Genomic DNA, 17,594 nt, shown 5'->3' with positions numbered 1-17,594 from the left:
AAATGAAGCTACACTTTTTGTACTCATTTTCTGGAATACTGTAAAACCCTGCAATGCCAAATTTGGCTCAGTTTTAGAGGTTCATTAGTGATTAGAACATGAATTAAGAAAGAGTTTTAACCACTGAACGGGAAATAAATACGCTCTTCGCTTTGAAGAGGGCTGATTAATATGAGAAGCTGAGAGAAAAATGCAATTTTGAGGTCGAGGCATGCTGTATTAGAGTATGGACTTGAAACCCACCCACTCTCCACCCATATTTGTCGTTGGCTTGTGCAATTGTCCTTCGTAAATGCTGGCTTCTGATTCGTTAATAGGCTTGTTAGCCCCTCCTTAGTACCGAATGGTCTTCATCTGTAACCTCCCATGAGGACTAGCCCTTTCACTTCAGTTGTCACACGGCGCATCTTATTTAGCCTATCAGCACTATTTTCTTTAATGAGTTTCTCCTACTGCAGGCACGACATGTGTTCCTGCAATATTCAGCATGTCATGTGCACTTTCACTTTCCAAGCAGCCCGGGACAATGACGGCTGCTTCTATGAAATGCAATAGAGCTCGCATTTACAAGAGTTTGAGCTATAGGCATTGTAAATGAGAATGCCTTTTATTTATGTGTTAATTATTAAAACCGATAAATAAAAGGCTTTGCCATTTACAATGCCAATAGCTTAAGCTCTAGCAAATGCGAGGCCTATTGCATTGCAAATGCTTGTTAAAGATTTCCAGCAAGGCTGACCCTAGCACCCTACTGGAGGAGAAGCATTTCAGTGAGCAGAAACGGACATCTTTACTGTTTGCGGGGTCTCCGAAGTTTCATACTTACCCCCTCTGGGGTCAGAAATGCAGACTGGCAGGGCCTAGAGATGCACAGAGTGCCCCAGAGAGCTTGCCTTGGATCTTCCTCTGGTGGGCCAGGGGTGTGTCTGCACTTTGGCATCCACTTAGTTGCACAAGTAAGTGCAGGCAGGAAGCGATCGAAGAACCCTGCCTCTGCTCTTTAGGAAGCGGAAAAGACATGTTAACAAACTGGCAACTGAAATGGCTAAAATAATAAGAAACATAAACAGATTAGAGGGCAGGCGGCTTTGAAATGCTATACAAGGAAATAAAAGCATAAGTTAACATAACAGAAAACTAACCTAAAATGGGGACTGGGAATGCCAGCCGCCCCTCCGCCAGAGAGCTGAGGACACAAGGAACTAAAATATTGGGCTGGTGTTACAAAATGATGCATTCCACTCAAGATTAAAGAGCAGGAGGAGAAAATTCAATTTCAGTGCTTGGGATGAGACCCTGCTGCAGCCGCCATTAAGTAGCAGCAGGTAAGTGCAGGCAGAAGGGGTGAAAGAAACTTGGCCTCGGCCTGCGCCGGCAGAAGTCTGCGTGAAAAGCTGAAAACAAACAAACTAGCAATTGAAATAGTGAAAATAACGAACTAAATGAACAGATAAAGAAGGTCAGATAGTCTTGATATACTATACAAGGATGCCATACAAGGAAATAAAGCATAAGGCAACAGCTTAAAGTACAGCAACACTTGAAAGTCTGAGTTTATTAAATACATCTTAAATCTAGATATATTACCTTCCTTATTCATGTGTAGTTATGTATCTTTATATTTATTACTTTACTCCTAATTAAGTATCTCCAATTCACTACCCTATAACTCACCCTATACCTCTCTCAGTACATCTTCTTCCTCCACTCTCTTTCTCATCCCAGCCCTGCCAAGTACCATGCATAAGGAGTTAGACTAACGCATTTCAGTGTGGTGGTCTGCATCACCACACTGAAATGCAAAGTCACACATGATAGCGCCTCCACGGCTGTCAAGCTGGAGCGCTCATAATTAGCTCAACTTAGCAAAGCTGGCAGCGTGCGGTCTGCACTGCTCCCCGGCAGGCTTCGGGGCTGGCTCAGCTCTAGCTACACAAATGTAACATACATGATTCACCCAACACTGTCCGGCGTAGCTTTCAGATACTGATTCACTGATGTCACGAAAGTCACTGGTCAATGGTTAGTGCCGAGATGGCCAGGAGACACAGTGAAGAGCGTGTCACACAGACTTTTAGACTTGCCCGGTTGTAGCGGCGCGAGGGACGGCATACAGTTTAATCATGACCAATAAAGGTTGGCAGTGGCAGCGCAGCCCGCCGCTGCTCGCACCGCGATGTTGTGTCGTGAATCATAATGTAATGCACAGTATTTATTGTTGGTAGTGGACCCGACCCCACCGGGACTGCAGCTGCCGTCGGAATGGTGGTGCCTCAGCAACTGCAGTCTAGTGCATCTTCATCATGAATGCCCTTTGCTGAGGTCGCTACTCGTGGGAGAAGTCGTCGCAGCCGCGTGTCCACTGGCCCGTTTCGAATTGACACTCGCAGTAATAGAGACACCAAAATAAGTGGAGTCTCACTGGTATCTCCTTCCTAATAAAATGTACTTTTTCGAGCGCGTCGTGATTATTCTGTGCTGCCGTGCTTTGTAAGTTACAGCTGAGCTCTGCAGTCGCTGCAGTCTGTTTGCTCATTGTAGTTGAGTTCAATGCCTATCAGGCCTGTCTTGTGCATTTAAGGAGAACTTGCATAGTTGCTGCCCATTCGCTACCACACAAAGCATGTTATTTGACCGTGGTACAACATTTCATTGTAAAAACAGACATGCGTGGGTGTGCTCGCGAGGCTCCTTGCATTTTTGGCATCACTGTACCCTATGTCGGAAGGAGGCTTTCTGTCAATACTTTTAGTGGCTGTGCAGCCTCTCGGTCTCCTGAGGATTTCCCGGTGCTCCAGTCGCGCTCTGACTCCGCGAGGCCGAGTCAGGCTGGCGTGACTAGTAATTATCATAATGTATTGGCATGATAAAGCAGATGAGATCTGCATGCTGGGGCCTCTCACACCTGGTTCAGTTTGGTTACAGTCGGGACCCACGTGGAGGACTTGGACAGATTCTCTGTGTGTCATGTTGGTTAGTGCACTTCCATTTCTGTTGCTTTGCAGCAGTTTAAAGATCTTCTTAGAGTTCCTTGTTGTTCAAATGGGTGTAATATCTGATATTAATATGTTCCCTTGTCTTCATTGCTTGACTTTTTGCTCACGAGAAAGTGTAATTCATAGTCAGTGAATGTCACTCATAATTACACTGAAATTGTGAAAATGTCACACATAAGCAATCTGAAACCTTGGCAGCTATGCAAACCTCATTCTACTACTCTCTCCAATGCACTACCCTATTTCTCACCCTGTACCTCTCTCAATATATCCTCTGCCTCCACTCTCTGACTCATCCCAAACCCTATTCTACTTCTGTAATCCCCAAATTAAAAAAATAGATTATATTTTAATACATTTTTAGACATCAAGATAAGCAAAATTTACTGAAGGATTCTGGAAATATAGATTTTCAAGTACAACGTAAATCTTAGCTTTTTTGTCCAAAGTGCAAACAAGCATTGGTAATAGTGAATGTTTTGGGCTTGAGACAGGTTTGTGCCTGATATATACATGCAGTGGTAACTGGGGTAGGAAACCTAAAATTTGATGTACTTTTTAAAGCACCATATGCTGTATTTATTTCATGCCAGAGATGCAGGTATCCAGAGAACAGCCGGCACGTGTTTCGCCCGTACTGCGGGCAGGCCAAGGGCTTTCTCAAGGCAAGGTGTCTTGTTAGTATTCTTGTTATATTCATACAGTCGTTGTGGTCTGTATCAGTCCAAAATATGGCCACAGTCTCTGTGATCCAGGAGAAGGGAGATGTTCTTCAGTAAAGTTCAGGTACTTTTGAAAAGTTTGAAAGAGTTGTGTTTGGCTACTCCAGCCCGAGTTGGGCGACCATTTCTGATGGGGAGAAGGTCAAAGGGGTGTGGGGGGCGCAATAAGAAGTAGCTGAACAGTTACCTGGCCACTAAAGCAGTCTCAGGTTTAGTTCCTCACTTCACATCAAAACTGTGATAGACTTCAAGGGAGTGGTCCTGATGCTGGGGATGCAGGAAGCTGAGGAAACTCTGGGTGCTGTGCGGTCGACTGGGACCTTCCTGGGGTTATTCCTTGGTCCAAAGGTAAGGTGGGCCGACTTTGGCCAGAGGGGTTGGAGTCCCTCGTTCTATTTGACCCACAAGAAGTCCAGCTATGGCTAGGCTACCGATTACCATACACAGCAGGTCCAGTAAACTTCTTTGATGAGGAGACAGTATCCGTCTTTAGTGACCAATCCACTCTGGCATCTCTTCTGAGTCCAGCAGACATGGGTGCAACTTTTAAGTCCGGGTTGGAGGTCTTCCTGGCAGCACATCGGCTATCAGCAGCGATTCCTTGCCAGTGGCTACTAAGTGTCCAGAACAGGCTATTTCAGCTTTTAGTGCCCTGGTACCGAAACAGGGGGGGTCAACAAACTGACCCTTGGAGTTACTACTTCGGTCTGGGGCTCAGGAGCAACCTTTTCTCGAGCCAGGCACCACAGGCACAGTCCTCGTTTTTCTAGCCCAAGGAGCAGTAGCTGCAGTCCATCGGTTGGTGCAGCCTCTCTTGCCAGGTCTAGGAGTCACCAGGTCAGTCCTTCTTTGGTCCTTTCTCCAGCCGAGATGTAATCTTTATGCCATGAAAGTTCCCTGGGGGAGATGATGCGGCCAGTAGGTTACCAGGATCCCTCCCGCCCCCAAGATAACTTTCGGCTAGGTGTGGCATGTAGCAATCCCAGAGTGCACTATTCTGCCCGCTCTCAAGATGTCTGAGCCTTTCCTTGGATGTTAGGAGCTTGGTAGCCCACCCTAGAGGTGTGGCTACCTGTAGGCTACATGCCCACGGACAAAACGGTTAGGCAACTAGTCTCCCCTCTCTGTTCCAGCCGCCAGCCTGTATTCCTGAACAAAGAGGCAGTTCTACATGAGTGTGATCGCCATTTGCCTACCAAAGTTGTTTTCCCCCATAGAAGCTCCCATTTTGGGCCTAGACCCTGTTTGACTTCCTACAAGGGAGAGGTAACATTTCCCTCTGGGGCAGTCCTCTGTTGTTCCTGAGCCTGGGAATCGTTCCCACTACTCCCCAGGAGGACAGAAGGATGTCTGATGGCCATTAACTGTGAAAGGCCACCAGATAAGCTGTGCAACAGTGTGGCAAGTTTCTGTAAGTTGCCTTTCCTTAAAAGTGGCATTAAATTAGACTTGGACATCAAGTCTGGTATAATGACACAATTAATTTGATACATTGAAGTACTTTACTTTAGTAGACCGAATCAGAAGTTAGTCGTCTTGAGAGGTCACCCAGTTACTCTGTATTGGCCAATGGGGCTACCAACTTTTCCACACCAAAAACGACAAATTTGGAAGTTTTGCTGTTAGGCTATATTAAAATACATGCCCTAATTAATAATATTCAGCTCCCTGCCTTAGGGCTCGATAGGCCTTCCTTAGGGAAGACTTCCATATATTGTTAAGGGAAGTGCGGGCTTTACAAATGGTTTAAATGGCAAAGTTGAACTTGTTCTTCCAGGCTGCAGTGGCAGGCTGGCAGCCATTTTGTTCTTAGTCACACACAGGGTGGCACAATCAGTACTGCACCCCTGGTTGGACACTGTATTGTACATGTCCTAAGTACACTTGGTACTATATAGTAGGGACTTGTAAGTCAGTCAGCTTATGCCAAATGAGGGTAGCCAATTCAACTGACATTTTGTAATAGGTTAGAATGTTGGCACTGACATCTGGTTGGCAGGCTTCAGGGCACTCTGAGTCGAAAAACCAGCAGCATCACTCCAGAACCTTGGCAATGATTGTGCAAAAATAGGCATTTCCTTACAGTAATAGATTACCATTTTACTAAAATATGTCTAATTATTTGGAATACTGAAGAAATAATCGTTCATGATTTCCAAAAAGTCCAATGTGCTTTGATGCCTGTTTCATTTCAGTGTCTCTAGAAAAGCTTGCTGAGGAATCGGACTTTGTTGTTGTTTCTTGCTCTTTAACACCCGAAACCCAAGGAATGTGTAACAAGGATTTTTTCGAAAGAATGAAGAAAACAGCAGTATTTGTTAATACAAGCAGGTAATATAAAATGTTATGATACAAAGATTTGAATAACACACAAGAACTACTCGTGTAGGATTCTATTTCTGTTGCCTTTTTTGCACACAATTGTAGGACGCAGTTTGCAAGGGTGGCTGGGGAGGTATGGGGTTGAGGGTGTGATGTGTGGGAAGTTGCCTTTGGTGCTGGAGGGCAAGATCATGTCCCAGCGGGTTGTTTAGGTGCCTAAGTATGCTAGCGTATACAAAAAGTGATGGATGGCATGCTTGAATTGTAGACCCTGGTAATTTCTCGGGTCGCATCTCAGTCCATAGTTATTTTGCTTACCATGCCACCTCAGTTTGGACTCAACTATATGCAAATCAGTCTTTACCCTGCTCTGAAAGGTACAGTCCAGCCTGAACTGCCAAGCCCAGTCCTCCCTGAAATGGAACACAAGGAACCCAGGATTAATTCAAGCATTCCATTCATCATTGTTTGTATATTTAAGTTTGCTAGTGTAGCAGAGGTGTTATATCGGTATGGAGCGCATGGTTCTATGAGAGAGAAATACGTTAATGTGGGTGGAGCATATTGCTTGGGGGATGGGCATATTATGGGGCTTGTGGACCATAGATTTGCTCCAATCATGTGATGTGTCTAAAGAGTGAGTATTCAGAGGTTTGTGTGGGAATGGCCTATTTGGGAAAGTTGAGCATGTAGTGTGAGGACCAGAGATGTTGCTTTGCTCCCCTAATTTCCCAGTCATTGATTACAGTTGAATTTCTTTTAATCTCTTCCCTGGGTCTTCAAAACCTTATTATGTTTCTTACCTCTATAGTTGGTGTGGCAGATAGGCAGCTGACCATGTTTTAATTCCTGCTGGGGCACAACACAATCATTCCACTCTGACCTCTAAAGTTGTCTTTTCTCTTGATGTTACAAGCAAAATAAACTATAATTTGCTTTCCAGAAAATGGAGAGCGAGAGAGAGAGACACAGACACACTAAAAAAAATTAAAATTAAGTTATGGTTCTGGCTTAAAAGTGCAAAACTATTGAAATATTCTATTTATGGTAAGCAGTGCACACAACGAACGGCATAACTCATGCCACCCACCATGATTTTTTTTAGATAGTCTGTCTTTTGTTCCTGTGCCACTGGCAAAGTGGTGTTATCAACATGAAAGCTATGAGTTATGGTGTACATTCTGTTGCTAATCATAACTGATGAGATCAGTTGTTTTAGGAGATTGAGCCAGAACCATATCACATGCCTGTTGGGAAGGTACCCACACACATTATGGAGTAGGGTGGCTGACGTATTGCCAGCTTTCCCAGAAGAGAATAAACTGACCCTACAACGCCTAATCTTAGATGGTCAAGAAATAGCAAAGTATACCATTAGCTGAGTTCTGGACACGATAGACTGTTTGGGTAGAACATTCGAGTCTAGCGTGGTGCTTAGACACGCCACGTCTAAATTCGCTCTGCAGGCTTTCATCGGAAGTGCAGCAGTCCCTCTTGGACATTTCCTTTTGTGGCTTGAAATTTTTTGTAGCAAAAGCTAACTCAACCTTAGGGAAATTTAAAGAAAGCAAGATTACCACCTGCACTCTGGGCCTATTTCAGCCTGCTCTGACATTCCCTCAACAACCTCCAGTTGCAGCATCAATACGTGCTCAGCACCAACAGGCCTTCCAATTATTTTGGAGTAGAGGCCAGGAAGCAGGCCGACAGCAGTCCAGGCCCCCCCATATACAGCTGCTGCAAGACCACTGCGGCATACGATTACCAGTAGTACGTTGCGTCTTCATTTTCCTCCCCAGATAAGGGAGTCTCACCTCACATCTATGGGTACTTCAAATTGTGCAACACGGATACTCCTTACCCTTCCTGCCCTATCCTCCAAACATGCAACCCATACCTCAGAACCTCCCAGAGGGCCACTTGTCCATACTTCAAGAAGGCATTCAGATTCTCTTGGCCAAAGGAGCTATAGAAAGGGTGCTGGCACCGGAGTTAGAGACTTGCTGTTAATCCCATTATTTCCTGGTGGTGAAAAAAAAAATAGAGGCCTCCACCCTATCCTTGATCTTCCACTTGGAACTTCTTTCTTCGGAATGATAAGTCCAAGATGCTCACTTTGGCTCCAGTTCTGCCTGCCCTGGACCCAGGTTACTGGATGGTAGCATTGGTCTTGTAGGACACACATTTGTTAATTCCTATCCTACAGTCCCCATGTTACCTGTGGTTTCAGGTAGCATTTTCAAATCCCCGCGCTCTCCGTTGGCCTCACCAGCACCCCTCGGTGTTCATAAAGGTGTTGGTGGTGGTTACAGCCCACCTGCGGAGGTTGGGAATACCAGTCTTCCAAAACCTTGGTGACTGACTATTGAAGGTGCTCTTGCCTTAAACAGTTGTAAACCACCTCGGGTTGACGGCTGCACTGCTGATATCATTGGGTTTTCTATCAATGTGCCAAAGTCACACTTGACTCCTTCACAAAGGCTTTCTCACAGTGGTGCCGTCCTGGACATTATGTTCTTCTGAGCCATTCCTCTGCCTCAAGGTGTCCAGGATGCTTCAACCCTTAACCTGGGTCTCCCTAAGACCGGCTCTTAGGCTTCTTAGCCTCTTGGCCTCCTGCTTCTGGACCCCTTCAAGAGGCACATGCAGACTCTGCAGTGAGATCTGAAGTCTCAGTAGGCTAAGCACTAGGTGGACTTGCCAGAGTCCATGTATGTGTCGAAGGAGAGTAAGAAAGTCTTGCATTGGTGGCTGTTCAACCTCAATTGGACTAGCAGCAGACCTCTTCCCTTACCCAACCCAGAACTAACATTTGTCACGGATGCATCGTTGCTCAGTATGGAGGTCATCTTGGGAGAGAAGGTCAGGGGGCTCTTTTGCCCAGCGGAAGCGTGCCTCCTCATCAACTTGCTGGAGTTACGAGCGTTTCGTTTGGCACTGTAGGTGTTCCTTGTGACCATCAATAGGAAACAGTTCTCATGGACAACATGACCTCCATGTAGCATTACAACAGATAGTGTGGAGTGGGGTTATGTGTCCTGTACCAAGACGCGCTGCACCGCTGGAAGTGGCTGAACTCTCATGGCATCTCCCTCATTGTCCAGCACATGGCAGGATATTTAAATACCAGGGCAGACAAACGTAGCCGACATTGCCTAGCGCATCACGAATGGCAGTTTCACTCGGAGGGGGCACAGGGCATCTTCCAGCAATGGGGAGAATTCTGGCTGGATCTATTTGCCACTGTAGAAAACGCGCAGTGTCAAAACATTTGTACGTTGAAGTTCCCAAGGCAGCTCTGCCTCAAAGATGCCTTCCATCTGGACTGGGGGTCAGGACTTCTGTATGTCTTTCTACCCCTACCCCTACAAGGTGTACTGAAAAAGATCAAGAAAGACCAGGACCAAGTCATCCTAGTGGTCCCGGACTGGATAAGGAGAATGTGGTACCCGGAACGTCTTGTAAGGAGCACATGTCCTCCAATCCGGCTGCCCTTTGGGGGGACCTCCTGTCACAGCAGCAGTCTTACACTCACTTCTGCACAACCCATGTATGCAGCTTGAATGGCAGAAATTAATGGATTTTAATCTCTCTCCCGAAGTGGTTGGTGTCATCTTGGCAGCCAGGTGTCCATTAAACAGATCTGTTTATGTAGGACCCTGGTAGAAGTTGGATGCCTGGTGTGTCTCCTAAGATGTTCAACCCATGCATGCACAACTGTCAGATGTTCTCCTGTTTTGTTTGTCTTTATCCCAATAAGGCCTTACTATGGCAACAGCTAAATGTTCCCTTTCAGCCTTATTACGTTTACCTGATCAGGCATCCTTCAAGTCACCTAATGTGATTTTTTTTTTTGTGAAGGGTGTTGTCCACATGTACCTGCCAGTACCCTTTGTAATGCCTCAGTGGGACCTAAACCTAGTTCTTACCTTCTTGATTTGGACACCCTATGAACCCATGCACTATTGTTCGCTTTAGCTACTTAACATCAAGACGGTGTTTCTCATCACCATAACTTTGGCTGGACAAATGAGTGAGCGAGCTCCAAGCTTTTGTTTGTTGCACCACCATTTACCTCTTTCATTCTGAACAAATTAGTCCTCCACACAAAAGCAGTATTCCTCTCCAAGGCAGTCACGCTCTTCCACATAGGGCAATTCGTCACCTTGCTGGCTTTCTACCCACCATCTCACCCCTCCAAGGAAGAACAGCTTCATTGCTTTGATCCGAATAGAGCTCTTAGCTTATATGTTGATCATACCAAAGAGTACTGATCGAATTACCAACTTTCTCTGGGGCTAAGAAGAAAAAAGGAGTGGGATAGAGTAAAATCTCCAGATGGACCATGATATATATATTAAGATCTGCTATGGACTAGCCAAAAAGCACCCCCCAGAAGGTTTGCGAGCTCACTCCTCCAGAGTGACGGCTTCTACCACTGCACTGGCATGCAGTGTGCCAGTCAAGGACATTTGTCAGGCTGTTATGTGGGCATCCCTGCCAACGCTCACAAAGCATTACTGCCTCAATAGCCAGGTCCGGGAGGGATGGGCATTTTGTCCTGTGGGGTTTCCTGGTCTGAGCCATTCCACAGACCCATCACCTGAGGTGTACTGCTTTGGTATCTATTCATAAGGTGAGGAACTAGCAGTTAGATATCTCTATCAGGAGAACAAATTACTTTACCTTTGGTAACGCCTTTTCTGGGAGAGTCTGTATCTAATTACATATTTCATCCTCTTTCTGTGAAATGGACTAATTTGGTTCATTAATAAGATGCCAATCTAATTATCGGCACACCGCACTATCTGATTTTGATGGCTCTACGTGCAATGGCACATACAGAGATCAGGAAGAAACTGACATCAGCCTGCAGTGGTGGCACATCTATCGGGGGCCCGATATATATGGATCCAATGAGGCGCTGCATGACATCACCTGACGACACGCGAGGTGATTGCTACAAATGTTTATGGATCCAGTCTGGCACCTGGGGAAATTCACATGGTGAGGAACCTGTGGTAAGAGAGCCTTTACCTTAAAAGGTGTTACCAAATAAAGTAACTTGTTCTTTGTCCCCATCACCCTTCTTTTCTTATTGCAAATTGCGTTGCTTTAAACATTTTTTTTTTACCTGCACAGCTATTATAAGGCTTACTGTTCGGAGACCATATTTTCGATGTTTGCACTAATGAGGTCTACTTATGGAATGGGCAGTATCTTAGAAATAGTGCAAGGGTTATTACTGTATTGTAATTTGCAGAAGGTGCAAATGCCGGTGAACATTTTAAAATCTGCTTCAACTGGTTACTGCTAAAGGTAAAACCATCACACCCGCATGCAATTTCTCTGCCACTGGTTAATACCACAATAAAAAAAAAATCACCATTAAAATGGTAATAACTGAAACTACAGCTTAACTTGTTTTAAGACGTTTTCAAAATCCGCTGCTAGGCTAATTCTGGCACCCTCACACTTGAATAATGGCTGAGCGTGTAATAGTGGTGTGTGTGTTGCATGGTTTTTCCTCCATTCCAAATAATTTGGGACTGACAGTATTAAATGTTTGGTCCTGCCTGTATTCAATTTAGGTGCTGGAAATGTCAGTAGAAAGAACATATGTTCAAACATCAATTTGATTTTCTTTTTTTATTTTGCCACCAATAAATGTACGAGATAGTGCATGTTGATAGAAATGTCTTGCAGTCAGATTTAATGCTAAATTTCAGTACAATTGACATTTTTACCCAGCTGAACAGAATTGCTGTTCTTCCACAACAGAACCTATACAGAATGGGTTAATGCAAAACCATTTGCACAAATAACCTGTCCTACTAGCGTTCTACAGAAAGCACATCTGGAAGATGGTCAACTGAAGCATGTTTCTCCTTGTGAGTGCAATGGAAATGTGTTCGTATGTTCGTCCCTTGTGTGAATCAGTTCAGTATTTCAGATAATATTGCGTCTTTAGAAAATATATGAAGAGTTTACAATATATTACCTTGGAAAATAACTCCATTCTTTAACTGCCTTTTAAGTCTGGATTTTGACAGCTCACCTGTGAAACCGACCAATTGCTAACAATCTACATAAAGTGGACTTTAGGCTGTCTCTTTCAGTCATTGGCTTTCTTCCACCAGCCTCTTTTTATTATATTAGCTGGGGACTTTGTCAATCATATCTTAGTTCCACCCATCGGGAGCATTCATCTCTATGCTATTGGCTGTATGGGTGTATTTATACTTCTCAGGTCCAGTGCTTGCATTAAACTGCATGATAGGCTACTTTACAACTAAAACCTTTATGTCCTTCGCTGGCTCCTTCTCGAGCGTCTTGCCTTATTGGGCTAACATGGAATGCACAATGACATTAAACCCAGACCTATTGACTTTGTCTGTGCTTGTTGTTAGTTGAAGTGAAGACATCGGATAAACCTATTTTGTGCACTTGGTTCCATATAAAGAATCTTAGCTAAACCGGTTGTAGAGATGGCATACTGTGACTGGGAGCCTAGGAGGAACAAAACACTCAGTTATGTTAATTCAGACTTGTTAAATCAGACTGAGTAGCCCATCTTGGGCAGCTTCCTCATCCATTTCTCTCCATCTTTACGCCCTTCCCCCATTGGGTGGCTAACTGTGTGGCTATCTGAAACTGACCTGTAGCGGAAGGCTAACAAGTGTGAGTTCATTATACTTGCTTTGGGCTGAGGGATGCCAGAGTGCACCCCAACAATTGGGACAACTTTCTGCCCCTGTCCACTGGCACAGCAAATTGCATTTGCGATACATTTTAATTTTTTCTTCATCGCTTATTCACTTTCTTTTCCATTATTATTCACTCCATTATTTCACCACTCTAAGAAACTGTCCAATCAACATGCAAGGTATTAAGGCAATTTCCCAGGTTTCTAATGCTCCTGCTGGGCCATCCGAACCTCTCATCAAGAACACGACGTAAGCCAAATTCATCAATAGCAGTTTATTCCAACCCAATGCATTTCGGGCCTAAAAAGGCCCTTCGTCAGGGGAAACTGTAAATAACAATTGGTCGATGATTAAAATTCCATACCACCAATATATACATAAACGTCACATTTTTACAATTTCACTTCTCTTATCGAACTCAGCTATTCTTTGCATTTAACTGTTTTGTTGACATTACTTAACGTCATCACCCCCTCGGTGCTTTTATTCAAGCTCGGTCTCTACACTTTCCCATTAGCATGTAAAACTTAGTGCCTCACGATGAATAATTACTATATTTTCTCCCCCACTGCTAAAACCTACAATCTCATCCTTCCCCATCGACTTTCTCCAAACGATGCCTTCCCTTTCAACTCCCCTCGTCAAAACATCCCTCTCCACACTTCTCTTTGTGCGTTTATCACACCCCTTCAACATCACCCTTCCCTCAAACATTCAATTTTCCCAATTATTCTATTTCCTTTTGGCTCTACTATTCCTTTCTACATGCTACCAAGTTCTTTTTGCCCCAATTCTACGTTACTCCACCCCACTGCTTTTGCTGACTTCATCACGTACCTGCTAGCAAACAAACATCCTCCGCTCTCCTTCACCAGAAAAATTCTCCTTTTCCCTTTCACCCAGCTGTTTTTAAACACCTTCCGCCCCTCCCATCTAGCAGCCTGTCCCTTAATCTCCACGTAATTATTACCTGCGCCGCTTTTTAACTCCTGAGCTTACATGAAACACTGCAACTCCCATAATGCATTTACTTAAAAACTTTGTCAAATACTGAGTGCGTTTAACATCTTTATGACATTTCAGTGCTGCTGTGGTCATCGTTAAAAACCATTTCCAATTGTATGCAACATGCATTCTATAAGAAGTTCATTTTAAAACAACAAAAACATTTTCCTTTTCTTCTGACACCAAAAATAAACATGCTAAGTAAATTGGGATGTTCTGCCTTGCATGAAGATGAATCACGTAGTTGCCAATCCATTTCTTGAATATGCACTTTTCTGTGTGGGTGCTAACCCGATAGGGCCGTCTCTCTTGAACATCAAATATATGCGGGTTGCGACACCATATCTTATATAGTTCCTCCGAATGTTTTTTGAAAGGTCCTTTTTTACAAAGCGTGCTCAGTGGTATCGTGCCCAGCCCAACGTGCAATGTGTAATGGAAAAGAAAGTGAATAGGCGATGAAGAAAAAATTAAAATGTATCGCAAATGCAATTTGCTGTGCCAGTGGACAGGGGCAGAAAGTTGTCCCAATTGTTGGAGTTCAGTTAAACACGTGCACGTTGGGCTGGGCACGATACCACTGAGCACGCTTTGTAAAAAAGGACCTTTCAAAAAACATTCGGAGGAACTATATAAGATATGGTGTCGCAACCCGCATATATTTGATGCCAGAGTGCACACCATCAACTGCCTCAAATCAAATGCCACAATCCAAATACGCATTTGTGCTTCCTTCTTTGTTCTGTTATACAACAGCAAACCGTGGCGATTAAAGGCGCACGCTGAGTACTGTACTTTGATTTGTATTAACACACATTCCCTAATACATCTTGATGGCCACAGAGTGACTAACTCGCAAATGGCAATAAGACCCGAGCAGACCTCCTTCCCATTAATGAGGTGCTACATCACCTTCATGTATCCTTCACACTTGAGACGTGGACACCTCTGTGCTCTGGTGAAGTTGCCCTTTTTAGTGTCTAGTTACCCCCTCCACTCTCCCAACACCCGCTGTCAGGCCAGGGCTGAGGTCCAGCAACTCTGGTCTTCCCTGATCAACAGCTGCTTCCTCAATCAGGCTCCTGTAACCTGTCTTGCACTTCAGTCCTACACCACAACACCCCTGCTGATGTTCACCCCAATCAAAGTCCCGTACACCAGACCCAAGCACCCCTCACTTCTTGCATTACTCACCTGACTGAGTCGCAGGTGCTCTGTGTTGTCGTAAGGTAGGGCCTGGTCACCATACTTGTGTAAACGCACCACCAGGGAAAATGTCCCCATTTAGGTATGGTAGCGCGATTTAAAACCCATATCAGTGAACACAACATCTGTTAAGTGAACACTAGAAAACCTATTTAGATTCAAGTGCCTTTGAGAACGAGAGATCAATAGTGCGCATGTAGTGGCAAGTACAACTCTTTTGGCCTTAGAAGTTGGGCAATAAACTGATTTGTGTCCTGGAAATCTTGCCATAATAATGGCTTTCTTGTCCTCAAGTTCCTAACACCAAATTGAAACTTGTCAGGATACCCAGCATTACTCGCGGCTTTCATGGTGTAAAACATTGTACGCTCCTATTTAACGATTGAGCACCAAGTAAATGTTTAACTTGGACAGTATTTTTATTTTTTCTATTTCAGAGGATCCGTAGTAAACCAGGATGACTTGTACAAGGCTTTGTCTAGTGGCCAGATAGCAGCTGCTGGACTGGATGTCACTGTTCCAGAACCACTTCCAGTTGATCATCCACTCCTCTCCTTGAAGAATTGTGGTAATTAAAGGCATTTTAAACTTTAACTCAAGTGTGTTGTCTAGTATTAAAAAAAAAGTTTTATTTAGGTGTAGAAGAGAATTACAATTCGTTGTGTAAAGTTTTACTGCATCCACTATTTCCTCTTTTACTGCATGAAGTGCATCGGAATGTTTTCTCCCCTTTTGACCCACTCTGAGGGCTCCTACCTCTATAGGCTTTGAGGCCTGACAGATGGTTCTGAAGAGCAAGAGTGTAGATGGCTCTTCAGAAGGAAGTGGAAACCAAATAAACACACAGAATACATGGAGCTGCGGGAAGGCTCGACAGTTCTTTGTGGGTGCTTCTTGTGACAACCTTAATCTGCTATAAGAATCAGTCAGACCATTTGTTTTCGAGATATAAGTGCAGTACCCTGAATCTCCAGAAGTCTTTGCAATTAGATGTTTTTGATGAATTATTTTCTATAGGATGTCTTGCATGTACTACAACATGTACATTGCTCTGCTACCAAAATAACTCACTGCACGTCCTGTTTTTAGGCGTTGATGCACTTTTTATCTGAAAGTGAAGTAGCTGGTGTTCTGTGGATGGTCTGTGGGACCTTTATTCCATATCTGGAGTATCTGAACTGAGAAATATGTGCCTTCCCTTCAAGATGAAGGTTGTTCTTGGTATCTGAAATAGGTGTTGGTCAAAATGCCCATGGTGCATCCAAAGATGAAGTGCTGTATTAGTACAATAACGTTGGTGGGCCCTTTGTAGTAAGGCAAGTGTCCTTAAAGGTGATTCTGGCATTGGCATGCATCAGTTTTAGACCTTTCCAGGTCAGTGGAACTGAATTCCAGGCTTCTTGTTGGTTCAACAGTTTGACTACAGTGGTCTAAAGCCCCTGAAATCCATAAGATGTGCTGTTGTGGCACGCCACTGTGATGCAAGTTCAATGCAGAGTTAATGGTGGATCCCTCTACAATCAGGAATGCTCTGCACAGATACGATGGAGTGGGCAATGTTAATAGTGGGCTACGCTGACTATAAACCATTCTGTGCACTGAGGATTTATAAGCCAACGGTGACTCCAGAGCTGTGATTCTGGTGCTGGAGAGGAATGACAGGCCTAAGCTGAGTTTTTGATGGGTTGAAATAAGATTGGTTGCTCTTTTAACATTGAGCCACAGACGTAACCATTGTGCTTCTGCAAACTATTCGCCATTTCTGTTTCGATGATGCCCAGAATTTCTTTTTTTTGTGTTCCCATATTGATTTTGCTAGCTGATGAAGAATAGGTCTGTGTGGAATTGGTAGTAAAGATTATACGATGAAATGATCTTCAGAGGTGGGAGGCAGAAGCTTAAAGGCACCAGATGCTTGGGACTTAAAAGTCAGAGAAGGGTAGTTGTAGTCAGAGGTGCTAAAATCTACTGTAGTGTGGGGGGGAAATGTAAAGCAGGTGAAGGCGTAATCTGAGACTCCGGCTTCCTCCATTAGCCAGGCAATCTGGTACGCATAGCAGCCAGAAAGTCTGTTTCTTTGTCCTTGGTACAACTCTCTACTGAATATGGTTAAGAAAGCCAGGCATGTTGAAGAGTCTTTAATTGTAAGACAACATTATTCCAGGGTTATAGATGCGATGGGAAGGCCGGTGATGTGTCTCCAGTTGGAAAAAGTCAGATTGAGACGGATTGAATGGACTAAGATGTCACGAGCATTCGTTGATCGCTTTTTGGAGGGCTTAGACTTTATTGAGACCTTTGTGTCACACTAATTCTGGATTAAATGTAAGAAAATGTAGTAGGGTTCTCTGCGGTGATCTATTTTAATTTATCATAGGCCAGTAAGAAGAAGGATCTTTTATCAATCTAAGATTGTTTGGATTTCAGTGTGATTGCCCGGTGTTAGTGTCAAATAAATTTTGTGTTATGGAAGAGCTCTGTAAAATCTCTGCAAGACAGAATTCTCTCACACAAGAGTATGGGCTTGGAAAATTGTGATCTGTTAACTGTAGAAGATGCCGTTCATATAGATAAGACCCTTAGAAAGAAAACCAAGAAATTAAGATAGTGAATGGTAAATAACTGAAGTTTTGTCG

At 44.0% G+C, this 17,594-nt stretch overlaps 1 protein-coding gene across 1 annotated transcript in view; it reads left to right on the top strand.

Annotated features, from left to right (window-relative positions):
• The window catches only part of LOC146861928 (glyoxylate reductase/hydroxypyruvate reductase-like), a 92,406-nt gene that overhangs the window by 59,222 nt on the left and 15,590 nt on the right, over nucleotides 1–17,594 (top strand). Inside the window, exons 7-8 of the mRNA XM_085641096.1 lie at nucleotides 5,914–6,049; nucleotides 15,396–15,526. Of these exons, the coding sequence (XP_085497222.1) occupies nucleotides 5,914–6,049; nucleotides 15,396–15,526 (267 nt within the window). The remainder of the gene's footprint in view (nucleotides 1–5,913; nucleotides 6,050–15,395; nucleotides 15,527–17,594) is intronic.

Source organism: Triturus cristatus, chromosome 2_2, assembly GCF_964204655.1.
Source record: "Triturus cristatus chromosome 2_2, aTriCri1.1, whole genome shotgun sequence".
NCBI classification, from domain to species: Eukaryota; Metazoa; Chordata; class Amphibia; order Caudata; family Salamandridae; genus Triturus; species Triturus cristatus.
Note: the sequence above shows the minus strand (reverse complement) of the source record. Positions and strands in the feature narration are given on the sequence as shown.